Source organism: Phaenicophaeus curvirostris, chromosome 1 (genome assembly GCF_032191515.1).
Source record: "Phaenicophaeus curvirostris isolate KB17595 chromosome 1, BPBGC_Pcur_1.0, whole genome shotgun sequence".
NCBI lineage: Eukaryota > Metazoa > Chordata > Aves > Cuculiformes > Cuculidae > Phaenicophaeus > Phaenicophaeus curvirostris.
Genome location: NC_091392.1, coordinates 185516702 through 185530244, shown reverse-complemented (window position 1 = coordinate 185530244; position 13543 = coordinate 185516702). Strand labels below are relative to the sequence as shown.

The 13543-nt window shown below is 42.6% G+C and overlaps 2 protein-coding genes across 2 annotated transcripts in view; one reads left to right on the top strand and one right to left on the bottom strand.

Moving 5' to 3' along the window:
• Positions 1 to 1141: 1141 nt before the first annotated feature.
• On the bottom strand, positions 1142 to 2984 carry ZAR1L (zygote arrest 1 like). Its single transcript, XM_069850011.1, has 4 exons — positions 2309 to 2984; positions 1932 to 2024; positions 1722 to 1796; positions 1142 to 1346 (listed from the first exon to the last, which is right to left on the bottom strand). Exons 1-4 carry the CDS (start codon positions 2906 to 2908, stop codon positions 1203 to 1205), a joined length of 912 nt encoding a protein of 303 aa, XP_069706112.1. The 5' UTR covers positions 2909 to 2984; the 3' UTR covers positions 1142 to 1202.
• A 2908-nt stretch (positions 2985 to 5892) lies between these two features.
• The window catches only part of BRCA2 (BRCA2 DNA repair associated), a 39973-nt gene continuing 32322 nt past the window's right edge, over positions 5893 to 13543 (top strand). The window contains exons 1-8 of the mRNA XM_069882653.1: positions 5893 to 5974; positions 6740 to 6985; positions 8783 to 8888; positions 9672 to 9724; positions 9826 to 9866; positions 9956 to 10067; positions 11830 to 11885; positions 12706 to 12820. Coding sequence (XP_069738754.1) covers positions 5896 to 5974; positions 6740 to 6985; positions 8783 to 8888; positions 9672 to 9724; positions 9826 to 9866; positions 9956 to 10067; positions 11830 to 11885; positions 12706 to 12820 — 808 coding nt within the window. The 5' untranslated portion in view covers positions 5893 to 5895. The remainder of the gene's footprint in view (positions 5975 to 6739; positions 6986 to 8782; positions 8889 to 9671; positions 9725 to 9825; positions 9867 to 9955; positions 10068 to 11829; positions 11886 to 12705; positions 12821 to 13543) is intronic.

The window sequence follows — 13543 nt, the reverse complement described above, 5'->3', positions numbered from 1 at the left end:
ACCTGTTGGCCCATCCCTTCAGTCAGCTGAGATCTCTCCAACTGGCTGTACTGGCCTCAGCTGTATTGGCTGGTCCCCCCAGTTCATTATCACCTGCAAACCTGACAAGTACACTTTGTTGCATCTCCCAGGATGCTGGTAATGAAGTTGAACAGAACAGGTCTCTGGATAGACCACCTCCTGTCCACCAGTACTGTCCTGCAGGTAGAGCACAATCCACTGAGCAACTTGATGCAGTCTGGCCCTCCACTAAAGATGAAGACCTCCACAGGTCCCCTCCAACCTAAAATATTTTGTGCTTCTTCACACGTACAACAAAATCCATAACATAAGAAAGGGATGTGGTTAACATCACTTCTAAATTTCAGGTATGGTAGAAATCAATATACTCCCAACAAAGCCTCACTGAAGTCTTAGGACAACATAAACTGCAGTTAACACCCCACCATGCATCTACAACATAAGTACTGTAATAATTAGGATTCCCCTGACTTCAATCTGTCTCCATGAAAACACATCCAGTTACTGCCTTCAGTTATATTGCAGCCACCTACCCTGGAGGTACCTTACATGACCAGCAAAGCTTCTGAAGCAGAAGCTTTTATTCAAGTCAGGGGCACAGGGACTCCTTTAGGACACAAAGCCTAAAGAACTTGTTACACACCATCACAGTTTTTCCTTCTCAGTTGGAAAAACATCTGAAGCTCACACTTCTCCTCAGAGCTCACAGACATGGTCTGGCACAGAGCAGCTGATCATCAAAATGCAATTTTTTTTTTTTTTTTTATACATTTGACAAAGGCAGTGTGAAAAGACAGTTGCAGCTACATTTACCCCAGCCTTTATGCTCCAGAACATGAGCATCTTCCACACTAGTTCAGCTTCAGCAAGCAAAGGAATATCTTGCTATAGCAGTTTTAATCTTGGCATTGCCTAGAAGTAAGCTAAAAACAAAGCCTACTTTCTTTAGGAACTCAAATAAGTTCCATTCCAGATACACTTTCCTTCTCATCCCAGAAAGATGAAACTAAGGGGTAAGAAAGTGGTGCAAAGTTTATTGAATTTTATTCACAGCATATATACAATGAAGTCCATACTTTATAAATAACAATCTTTATCCATTATCCAATGCCAGGTCAAAAGCCTTAAGTCAAAACATTGCAAGAGACTGACAAAGCACAACATAGAAAAGGATACGCAGATCAGACAACGTATTTGAAGCTGTAAGTGCTATCACAGGGCAGCCTCTTGCCTTTGCAGCGGCCACAAAGTTCTTGGCGATGAGGTCTCTTGATATCAATATGCCTTTTCGTCTGAGGGCAGGAACAACGAGTCTTTGAACAGGTCTTTAGAAAGAAGACATGAGTTATAAATTAAGGGTGCTCATTTATGTTAGTTTTCTTTAATCACATCAACACACTCAGGCTGATCCACTTAATCCTCATCAAAATCCTGGACACTTAAGCTGCAAGACCCTTCTCACCTAGCAGCACAGAACCCTACCCTTCCTGGAGCTACACACAATACACAAATGACTTTCCATTCAGTAAGCCACCTGCAGGAGGAGGGAGTCCTATCCTATTACCCCTTTCCCCAATAGCATTTCCTAGTATTTTGATGAAAAATTCTCTTCCAGATAAAGTCAATATCAAATTCAGCAACTGTAGATTATTAGCATATATAAACACTGCCAGTCTTACCAGGACACAAATCTAACTTACTGGGCACTGGATTGATTCCACTCGATACGGATTGAAACCCTTCTGGCATTTGCGACAGAGCTGCTTGAAGTACACCTGAAAGAAAGCAAGTACTCAGTCACTATAAAGCCCTGCTCAGGGTGCCCCTAATTGGTGTCAAAGCATCTGAATTGCCATCTCCTAGTGCAATTCTTAGAAGTCTCAGGAGCAAGAAAGTGACTTGTTAGCTACCTTGTTGCTTCCAGAAATGCACCACACATAGGCGCTCTCCCATCTGGTCTTGCAGTCTTTACAGTGGAAATAGCCATACTTCTGCTCCAAAAACTGCAGAGAGAAAGTTCACCGAGTAGCCTCCAGCACCACAAAAACACCCAGCCCTGCTCCCTCACTACACCACCTGTTTTCCCAGGCAGAAGGCTCCACTACTGCAAGGTAGCCAGCACTGCCTAGGGTCTTCCAGCCCATGACACAGACCTGAGCAGGAAGCCAGCACGGGGATCACTATGCCTTTTACTGCTTAAGAGCAGATTTCTCTCCAATCCACATCACAGTTTGCCCCCCAACCCTCTTGCCCAGAGCAGGCTGCATGAGGTCCCAGCACCACACACCTGGAAGGCAGCCCGCCGTGGGGGGACCACAGACTCCTCCTGTGGGGTCTCTGCTGTCTCTTCACTCAACACAGTAGCCTCTGTCTGACCCTCCTGCTGCTCTTGGCTACCATCCTCCACCTTCTGCTCCTCCAGGATCTTTTCAGGTGCCTCTTCCTCCTCCTGGCACCCAGCAGCCCCAGGCAGCACAAAGGGGCGACGGTCCAGCAGGGGTGAGTAGAGGGCAAGGTGCCCCTGGGTGCAGAGGGCAGCAGGGCCGAGGGGGTGTTCAGCAGGCAGCGTACGAGGTCCCAGTGAGCACTGCACAGCAGCATCAGCCCGCAGGTTCACCTGCACGCCCACCTCCTTGGTGCTGGCCTGGTGCAGCCGCGGCACAAGCCCTGGGCTCACCTGGGACAGCAAGGTCTGGAGCTGCACCCGGCGGCAGCCATCCAGGTAGTCAGAGGGCATCGGGGTGAGCGGACGCCCTGGGAAGGGGCTGACACTGCTACTCTTGCTCTGTTTCCAGCTGGGCTGCTTGGCCAAGGGGTCACTGCTGCGGCTCGGTGTGAGGCTGCCCCTAAAGCCCATGCTGAAGGGGGGAAAGACAAAACCCTCCATGATTACAGCCACAGAAAGGTCAGTGTGGATGGTTGCCCTGCCCTGCCTTTATCTTACCTGGACAGCTGCTGCTGCTGGTTGCTAATTGATGGGGAAACTGGCCACAGGTGTGGTGCTCGCTGCAGGGAGGGAGGATTGGCAGCCAAGGGAGAGCTGCTCCCACAGCTTCATCCAGGTGCCTGAGCTGAAACCAGAGCCAATGTGTTTCCGAGCATGCAGTGTGGGAAGCCCAGACATACAGACCACAAAGCTTCTGTTCCAGCTATCACGTACAGGATTTCCCTTCCTTGCCTCACTCAGATGTTTGTGGAAGGTCAAGGCCTGCACAGAGCCAGCCCTCAGCTCAGCGTGCACACAAGCCGACTTGCACTACTCCCAGAAGCCTTTCTGATTTTAGGTAAGAAATGCAGCCATAGGCCTAGAAGATCTGTTATTTGCAATAACAAACCCCGGGGTTGAATATGGTCTGTTTACATAGCTGTAAATCACTGAAGATCTTGACAGACTTGTGTGAGCCCAGAGAAGTCATCAGCACTCAAGAAGCATCACGCCTCTGCAAGACCCTCCAAAGATGAACAAATGTTGTTCAGCCATAGCTGAGAGAACCTTGTCTCTCACAGTAGGGGAAAGCCTGCTTGCTCACAACTCCTGTTTACAGTCTTACTGGGGTTGTTTAGCCTGGAGAAGAGGAGGCTGAGGGGAGACCTCATTGCTGTCTACAACTACCTGAAAGGAGGTTGTGGAGAGGAGGGTGCTGGCCTCTTCTCCCAAGTGACAGGGGACAGGACAAGGGGGAATGGCCTCAAGCTCCGCCAGGGGAGGTTCATGCTGAACATTACGAAAATTATTTTCATGGAAAAGGTCGTTGGGCACTGAAACAGGCTGCCCAGGGAGGTGGTTGAGTCACCTTCCCTGGAGGTGTTTAAAAGACAGGTGGATGAGGTGCTGAGGGGCATGGTTTAGTGTTTGATAGGAATGGCTGGACTCGATGATCCGGTGGGTCTCTTCCCACCTGGTAATTCTATGAAAAGAAGGAAAAGTGGAAGTGGGAAACTTAACAGAGCCCAGATAAACAGAGTACTCCACAGACAACTGAGCAAAGAAAGCAGGCAATGACATCTCTGAAAGGAAGTCTTTCTCAGTATTAAAGGTCTGAGCATTCTCATTGCCCTATTACTTGGAGATTGTCCATGTGCTGCTTTTCTATCAACTGATAGGAATGGCTGGACTTGATGATCCTAGAATCATAGAATCACCAGGTTGGAAGAGACCCACTGGATCATCGAGTCCAACCATTCCTATCAAACACTAAACCATGTCCCTTAGCACCTCGTCCACCTGTGCCTTAAACACCTCCAGGGAAGGTGAATCAACCACCTCCCTGGGCAGCCTGTTCCAGTGCCCAATGACCCTTTCTGTGAAAAATTTTTTCCTAATGTCCAGCCTAAACCTCCCCCGGCGGAGCTTGAGGCCATTCCCCCTTGTCCTGTCCCCTGTCACTTGGGAGAAGAGGCCAGCACCCTCCTCTCCCCAACCTCCTTTCAGGTAGTTGTAGAGAGCAATGAGGTCTCCCCTCAGCCTCCTGTGAGTCTTTTCCAACCTAGTGATTGTAGTAATACAAGCACGTATTAGACACATATGATTTCTCTATAATGCAAAATCTTGTGAGGGGGCTTAAGGGGGGGGGCGGTGCGCGCGAGGGGGGGGCGGAGCAACGGTCACCGCCCGCCCCCTCCGCCCGCGCGGGCGGAGGGGGCGGGCGGTGACCGTTGCTCCGCCCCCCCCTCGCCGTGAGCGCGCATGCGCGAGGCGGTGGCGCGAAAGCGCGGGCGCCGCGCGCGCCCTGCGGCTCTGAGGCGGCTGGCGGACACCCTGCCGGGAGGTGTTTAAAAAGGTGCTCAGGGCGATAGGGTTGAGGGGAGCGGGGGTGAACTGGAGAGGGGTGGGGATAGACTAGACGTAAGGAGGAAATTATTCACAGTGAGAGTGGTGAGACGCTGGCACGGGTTGCCTAGGAAGGCTGCGGCTGCCCCATCTCTGGAGGTGCTCAGGGCCAGGTTGGATGGGGCCTTGGGCAGCCTGACCTAGTGGGACGCCTCCCTGCCCGCGGCACTCGATAGCCCCTCCCAGCCCTAACTATTTTGTGGTTCCATCCTGGTTTTTCTCCTATTCTTCCTTGGTGTTTTTATTACCACTGGTGAGACCGCTCCTTGAATCATGTGTTCTGTTCTGGGCCCCTCACCACAAGAAGGATGTTGAGGCTCTGGAGTGAGTCCAGAGAAGAGCAACAAAGCTGGTGAGGGGGCTGGAGAACAAGTCTTACAAGGAGCAGCTGAGAGAGCTGGGGTTGTTTAGCCCGGAGAAGAGGAGGCTGAAGGGAGACCTCATTGCTCTCTACAACTACCTGAAAGGAGGTTGTAGAGAGGAGGGTGCTGGCCTCTTCTCCCAAGTGACAGGGGACAGGACAAGAGGGAATGGCCTCAAGCTCCTCCAGGGGAGATTTAGGCTGGACATTAGGAAAAAATTTTTCACAGAAAGGGTCATTGGGCACTGGCAGAGGCTGCCCAGGGAGGTGGTTGATTCACCTTCCCTGGAGGTGTTTAAAGGACAGGTGGATGAGGTGCTGAGGGACATGGTTTAGTGATTGATCACAGAATCACTAGGATGGAAAGGGCCCACTGGATCATCGAGTCCAACCCTTCCTGTCATTCACTAAACCACTAGGAATGATTAGACTCTATGATCCAGTTGGTCTTTTCCAACCTAGTGATTCTGTGAATTCCCTGTGCTCTTCTTGTCTGTTGTTTTCATACCATGTTTGAACACATGTCACTCTTCTGAAGCTGAACAGGCTGAGTTACCACATGCCTGCCAAGAAGTGCAGGAGAGCACAGTTCGGACTCGCAGTCCCAAGGCATTAGATTAGCACTGTATGGAAGTTCTCTTATTCTTAGGTTTGTCAACAACTGGTGTGGAGAAGAAATGTTATGGAGAAGAAAATGGCTTGCAAGCCTGTGGAAAGACCGACTTTCTTTGAAATATTTAAGGCACATTGCAGTGAATCAGGTACAGCTTCTCTACAGTAAATAATTTTTATTAGGGTTGCTTAATGGACATTAGTATTTTATACACATCTGCTCTGTGTACAGCATTAAGCTGTAGCGTTTTAGCTACAAATCTGTATTTGCCAATATCTTCTTTTTTTTTTCCTTTTAATTGTATACTTGGAGCTTTCTTTATATTGTGTGCTCAGTTATTTTTATTGTACTTGTTCTTTTACTGTGGCCTCTTTATGTACACACATGAAGACCAGGTTCAGTCTTTTGCCAAATGTACCTGTGGATGTATGATGTATTAATATTAAAAGAAGCCTGTTTAACTTGCCGGTCTGGGTCAAATAAGAGATAAACTGAAAGCCAGAAGTATACTTTTGATTTTAAACAAAGGGGCTATTTATCTGCTCTTTGATTAGTTTTGTTAATGGTCTGAGAATTTGGGCAGGCATTCTTGTATATGTTGTGGGTATTGGAATTCAAAGCTCTCTAGAAACAGAATAAACACAAGTAGGACAGTGGAAGGAGCAGTGCATTATGCTGCATTTATATGCCTGGTGTGTTTTCAAATCCTGCATGGAGCATTTGTTTTGTGTTAATTTACAACTAATTGTGGTCTTCTGTTACATGTATCAGACATAGAATGAAGATTTCTGTTTTATATCCTATTTTAATAATGTGTGAACTCGTTGTCATTTGTTATTTGCATGCTATTTGGCATATTTCTTACTTTTCCCTTTTGTTTTAAACACGGTTTTCTCTATGTTTTTCATCATAGACTTAGGGCCTATCAGTCTCAACTGGTTTGAAGAACTCAGCGCAGAAGCACCCTCACATGAGCCTAAATTGTTAGGAGAACTCGATGGTGCCATTGACTGGCTTGATCAAACATCATTTAAAACTCCGAGGGCAAAACCCTCTGCATACACTCAGCTGGCATCGACTCCACTGATTTTTAAAGAAGAAAATATGACATTGCCACCTTATTCTTCTCCTGGCAAAGATCAGAAAAAAATAGGATCAAGTGAGTATTATGATTACTGACATAATAGATAACGCCTCATACTCTAAATACTGTTAATATAAGGAGCATATGAGCTTATTTGCTTAACTTGGTGACTGAGAATCACAGTGAATTTTTTTAGCGGTCTGATTTTTGTTTTATCGAAGTTCTCTGAAAATATTCTCAAGAGAGAAAGTGATGCTTACCATGCTAAGGTATGAGGTAGGGCACCCCTTAGCTGTTCTTAGAAACATTTCGAACCACTAAGCTCGTTGACTTTGTCAAACTATAAGTCATGGAAATAAGTTACACTTTTTCCATTTGGAGACAAAGAGTTCTACTGCTTCTATGAGGTACTTCTCACCACGTTATTTCCAAATCCCAAGTACGTTATGAAAGTCACTCTGCTCCATTCCAATGTACCTGCAAGCCATAATACCCAGCCTCCTTGGGCAGAAAAAAGCATCTTTCCTTTGGAGAATTTATGCTCAATTATATATAAGAATCTTTTCAGTGGAAGAATATCTTACTCTGTTCCTTTGTGCATCTAATGTGTCTGGGCCCTCCTAACAGTAAGAGAAGCTCTTCTAAACAAGTTACAGGTGAACGCAAAACTCCTTGAATCCTAAAGCAAAGCCTTTAAGGTGTAGAACTGTTACTCTTCAAATATACTTTATAACATTGCTTCCACAGAGTGTTGCTGCCCTGTTCCTTTCTCTTAAGTTAATTGCTGAACTTCTGCTCAACTTTTTCTTCAGCTGAAAACGTGTTTCTTCTAAATCTAGCTCTTTGGACTTTGACAGTGGTAAATACCTAGTGAAATCCTGGTACTGTCTCATAAGTTAGAAACAAAGGAACCTTATCATTATTATGTTTCAAAATGGTTACTTTTGTGCTGTGCTCTTGCTTGCAGACATTTGTATACACTCCCTAAGGAAGGGACAACAATTGTTACCAAAGTCTCTGTCTTTACCTGTGGCTGGCCTGAGATCTTTTTATCCTGATTTTCTTGTTTAGAGCCAACTGGCTTATCTACCTACTTGTATTTGTGAACACATAAGGATGGATGGAAGCTGATAGATTTCACCTTGATATGTATGGTACTGGAATGCAGCTGTGCTGTGCATGTGGACTCAGGAACTCGGAAGCAGAGAAAAATGCAGAAACTTAGGTGTAATTTCTGATATGGAAGTCGTGTGGAAGTTTCTGAGTATGAATACTTTTCAGTAGTTCCTTGTTCATGTGCGGGGCTCACTGGTCAATGGATTCTGCTGCTTTGGTGGGCACACTCTTTCCCTTTTGCCTGGAGATGCATAGCATAGAAATAAGTGTTGCTACCAGCAGCAGTGCCTCCACTAACAGTTCCAGGAATAATTTTTGCTGTATGCTGTTTAATCAAATCAAGAAGTGCATGTCTTAAGTAAATTTTGAGGGAAGGCTGGTACAAATGCATGTTTGCATGTATTGAGATTCTCCTAAGAGTAACTTCTGCAATGACAAGAAAATACAGTGTACTAAAACTGGAATGGAGTATGTGACCTGAATAATATCAGGGAAATATACTGAAACATGTATCTATCAAATAAATGAAAAGACATAATGACCATTTTTGGCTGTACATTTGAAATATGTTTAGTGTTGTTTGGGTATAGAATTTGAACGTGTTCAAAGCACTAGAGGAAAGGTAGTGTTTTTATTCTTTTTAACTAAAAATCAGATGTTACATAATATTTTTAATGCTTATCTTTAAACTTCAAAGTCAAAACTGTTACTTGCAGTTCTGCAAGGTTGTGTTGATGCATATCTTCTGTGTTGTAGGCAGAGAGGATTTGCTGAGCCCAGGTATGACAAGAAGAAAAACAGATCAAAGAAATGAAATGCTTGCTTCTTCTCCTGGTACCTACCACAACTGCCTTGCTGCTAGGTATGCTAAATACATCAACACAAATATAAACTGGATTTTAAGCAAAAAGAAATACTAAAACCACTGTATTTGACTTCTTCAGCGCAGTCAGTAATCTTGTATGTCTTATATTTTTGTGATACTTGCAAGTTGCTAAGTGAATTGAAAATAAAACGCTAGCTAATTTTCAAAACTTCCTTGCTATTAGGTATTCTTCCTTTTGATTTTTCTACTCCTTCACAGGCGGCATATGGTGTTTGTTGATAATATTTCAGCTTTCCAAATCCTCAATATCCAGTGCAAGAAAGAGCAGTAATGATGTATCATGTGCTCCTCAAGTAGTAGTTTGTAAAGCTATTTGTAATGCTTACTGATTTATTTTTTTTAGTCATAGCCTTAATCTCTACATTTCAGTGTTTATACTTTAGATAAATCTGTTCAAAGTGTGATGATTATGATCATACAGTTTAATTATCTAATTAAACCAAATAATTTAAGCTGTTTCCATAGTTCCATGCAGTGTATGCATGATTATAGTAAAGTCTAGTATACTCTTTGTCAGACAAATGATTCTTGAAAATCAAAATATTTCACAAAAGAAGCATTTTAGCATGTAAGGTAAGGTTTAAAATGCTGGCTGATGGTTAGGAGGAAACTATTTCTTGTTTAGCCAGGGGAAATAGCTGCAACTGCAAAGAAAAATAAATAACAGAGGTTATAATATGTGTAATGTCTGAAATATTTACTTATTTTCAGAATTTGAGAATGGAAATTAACATTTATTAATCTGGTTTTGTTTTGCAGTCCAACTGTTTTAAGGAATACTTGCAAAACACCCAAGAGAAGTAATATTCGTGGTTTGTATTTTTTTGTTTGTTTTACAAAATATCTGGTATCTGTAGATATAAATCTTTGTCTTAGATATTACTTAATGTTCTTATTACTTAATGTTTTTTAGGACCATATGGAAGCTTGTTTCACACACCAAAACTTTTGGAGGTAAATATTTTATTCTGGCGCTTTATTTTCTTATTCCGGAGTAGTACGTTTAGAATTCTATCTAGAAATAATAATCAATATATTTCTAGGTCGGAACTCCAAAACGCATTTCTGAAAGTCTGGGAGCAGAAGTGGATCCAGATATGTCCTGGTCAAGTTCTTTAGCGACTCCTCCTACCCTTGGTGCAACAGTGATAATAGGTATTTCTAAAAATGGACATTTGCTAAGGGTGAAAACTTACAATTTTGACACTAGAAGTTCACAGTGTGGACTGATTTTTTTTTTTTTTTTTTTAATTAAAAAGGACAGAATTCTTACAGTGATGCTTAGTGGGTGACCTTAAATAGTGCAGCCCTAAATAGAAGAAATTCAATTAAATTTATCATTGCTTTTCAAAAGTTTTCTTCCATTGCATAAGGGAGTAGGGAATATAAATCTAGAAATAACATAACGAAGCATAGAAAGAAGATTAGATGGTGGTTGCTTTGCATAGAACTAGATACTGCCAGGTTAAGTAATGTGGGTATGTTTATAAATTCTAAGGAGACTGCTTGTTGAGTAAATTTTCCAGTAGCAGTGCTGGCTTCAGCTTTTTTAAGCCCCTCACTGTGCCTATTAGCATATTAATGCAGAGAGGCATTCTGATTGCAGATGATACCAATCCGATTGAAGACCATATAGGACAGGACAATTCTTGGACCTCATTTACTGTGCAGCTGCACAAGCAGCAGTGATGATCCAATGGGTCTTTTCCAACCTGATGATTCTATGATTCTATAACTGAGGATGAGTAGGTGGTGACCGTCTAAGTGGCACTAACAGTGACGTTAAACGTAAAGCCTTGATGTAAAGTGTTCCCATATGTGGGATTTCTTTAGTATATGATAAGCAAAATTAAATTTGACATAATGGTTTATTGATGAAAACATTTGAGAAAAATGGGAAAACCTGGATATCTGTTTATCTCCTGCCATTGCTCTTTTAAATGTTGTGTAACTATCACTGTATAAAGCATGCAGAGCATGTAAGCATATAAAGCACAAGAGTGCATGCAAGAGTTGGGAAGTTCAAGGAGCATCTGGATGATGCTCTTAGTCATGTGGTTTAGTTTTAGGTAGTCTGGCAAGGAGCAGGGGGTTGGACTCGATAACCCTTCTGGGTCCTTTCCAACTTGAGAGATTCAGCGATTCTTCTGTTGGCTGGGAGGGGATGGTATGATTCACAAGGCTGATAAGTTGTGCTGTGTTGGGTGTTCATTGGTTCAGAACGATGTGACCTGAAAAGAAAGGTTGGGGAAAGTACCCATAGCTTAATGACATTCTTCTGGGAGATGAGTTGTGGTTTGAGCTCTTCTTTTCATTCTCCCACTTCTGGATGAGCAGAGTATTTTATAGTAGTGATGCCATCTCCCTGCCATCGGGTACCTATAAGTACAGCAAGTAAAGAGTGAGTCACTTGGCTGCTGCTGTGTCTGTGAAATGTGCCGTTTGAATATACTGCTCTTTAGGCTTCTTAAAAACAGGGTTCGCTTTCTCCTTTTGTTATGTATGTGAAAAGATAGTACTGTTCTTGTGGGAGGAAATGGGGAAAAAAAAGCAAATTCCTGACAGAGGCTGGAAGATCTTGTTCAGATCCAGAGCAAGGCCACAAATAACTGCTGGAAAGGGAATTTGCAGTGATGATGGGCACAGGGTAGTCAGCAGTCTACCTACAGCAACCTATCATTTGGGTTGGTTTATGCTGTTATGAAACTGCTTTTGTACAGTGTCCCTCAGCCTCGCCTGAAGGACTTTTTAGTTAAAACATCTCTATAGTTTTTAGTAGTTTTTGGGTTTTTTTTAGGGATTTTGGTTGCAGTTAAAATGATCCAAAGAAAACCCTCCCGAAACACAACTGTACTTGAACACACTCAGCAAATTGCTTAGGAGCAAATGAATTCACTTGTCTATCTTTCTTCTAAAGCTAGAGAAAATGATTCTGTTTCTGGAGCAAAGCGGCAGGATGAAAGAGCTGAGATAGTAAGTAGTTTTAAGAGCTATGCTGTTCTTTAATTTCAGTTAAGCTATTTAGTTACATGTTTACATTCCTTGAGCCAAGAATAAAAATTTCTGTCATTTTCATTCTAGGCCCTACTATCTGGCTAGTTTTAAAAGTTGCTGCTCACAAAACTAAACTTGCAAAACCTGCCTGTAGACTGTATTTTCACAAATAACCCCCTTTGGGGAATACTTTTGCTGTTTTTTTTTCAAAAAAAAAACAAACCAAACCCAAAACTGCTTGGATTCAGCATTAGTGGGAGGCTTATAACGTACAATAACTTCTTGTGCTCAACCACTATACCAAGAGTTGAAATTGAGTCTTAATTTCAGTCTTTTGATATTGTTAGGAAAGGAAGAGTTCCTACAAAATCGTTATTTTCCTCTGTGTGTATGAAAGCTGAATGATTATTCAGACAGAAAACTGAGGATGGCACTAATAGGATTCAATTACATATTTACAGTTGATTCTTAACTATCTGAAACATTACAAGTTAAAATAAGCAAAAGTCTTTCTCCTTCCTTATACCTCTTTTGTTCCTTTTTGAGAGCCTTGCTTATAGTGAACTGCTGAACCCATTTGATGCCGTTGAATTGATTACAGAAAGGAACCTGGCTTGCATTGAAAATGAGTATTATCTGCTTATTTGTTTTCAAGTGTACCTCTGAAAATGTTACCTTTCATTTCAAGAGATGCAGGATTATTCAGATATTGCAGTAAATGTTTAGAGTTATTTGCTTTACTGTTGAGGTGACACTTCTGATTTTAATGTACGTAACAGCTTATTTCGTTCATTTACAGGTTTTGCACAACTTTCATTCCAGCCATGATAAATGTCCTGGGAGAAGCGATACAAGTATGCTGCCCATACCAGAGACAGAGAAGCTAAGTGCTGAAGACGACATAAAAGCCTTTGGTATGCATTGATGCTTTTCTACTTAGTATACAGTGAAGCAAGGCTGAGTGTAAAGTTACCCTGAGCAGATCTTGTGGCTTATTTCCTCTGCCAACTGTGTACTCCCATTTCCTGAATTGATTCAACTTTGTAAAATTAATGTGGCCTTAAAAAATAGAATCGTTTCTGTTGAGTCAGTGAATTAAATCAGGATACTGCTGAATGACAACCAGATTGGTACTGGTGTAAGTGAAAGTGTGAGACTGCATGCTAGTGCTGTGGGAGAAAAATGGTACAGGCTCAAGGGGGAGCAACACTACTGCTTCTGGCTATTGAATGGGTTTAGCTTTATTGTAAAGTTCACCCTAATACTCACTTCTCTGTGGTGAGCTTGTTTTTTAATCTCTGTATATCCTTTCTTCATTTACTTTGCCTGTTAGCAGTTCAAAACATGACAAATCCTTTCAGAAAAATGAAATTTATTTATTAAATGAATGCAGAAAATTTTCAGCCAAGGGGGAAAAATGTTGTGATTTTGTGTTTTCAGACCATGGTAGTGAACAAGTGAAAATGTATGTTTTGGTGTGAGCTTTTTGATTTTTTTTGAGAAACAATGACAGAAGGGAAGAATATTAACAGAAATTTGTTCAGTACGTGTGGATGTAAAAGGATGCTGGAGGGAGTAACACAAGCAGGGTAGGAAAATATATCCATAGGGCTGTGTGACTCCTTACCCAAATTGAA

Excerpts from the sequence above, each read along its gene's own strand:
- ZAR1L (XM_069850011.1), bottom strand. The coding sequence starts at position 2,908 with ATGGAGGGTTTTGTCTTTCCCCCCTTCAGCATGGGCTTTAGGGGCAGC. Across the intron at positions 2,025-2,308 it reads CACGGCGGGCTGCCTTCCAG|TTTTTGGAGCAGAAGTATGG; the intron begins GTGTGTGGTGCT and ends TTCTCTCTGCAG. Across the intron at positions 1,797-1,931 it reads GCATTTCTGGAAGCAACAAG|GTGTACTTCAAGCAGCTCTG; the intron begins GTAGCTAACAAG and ends GCTTTCTTTCAG.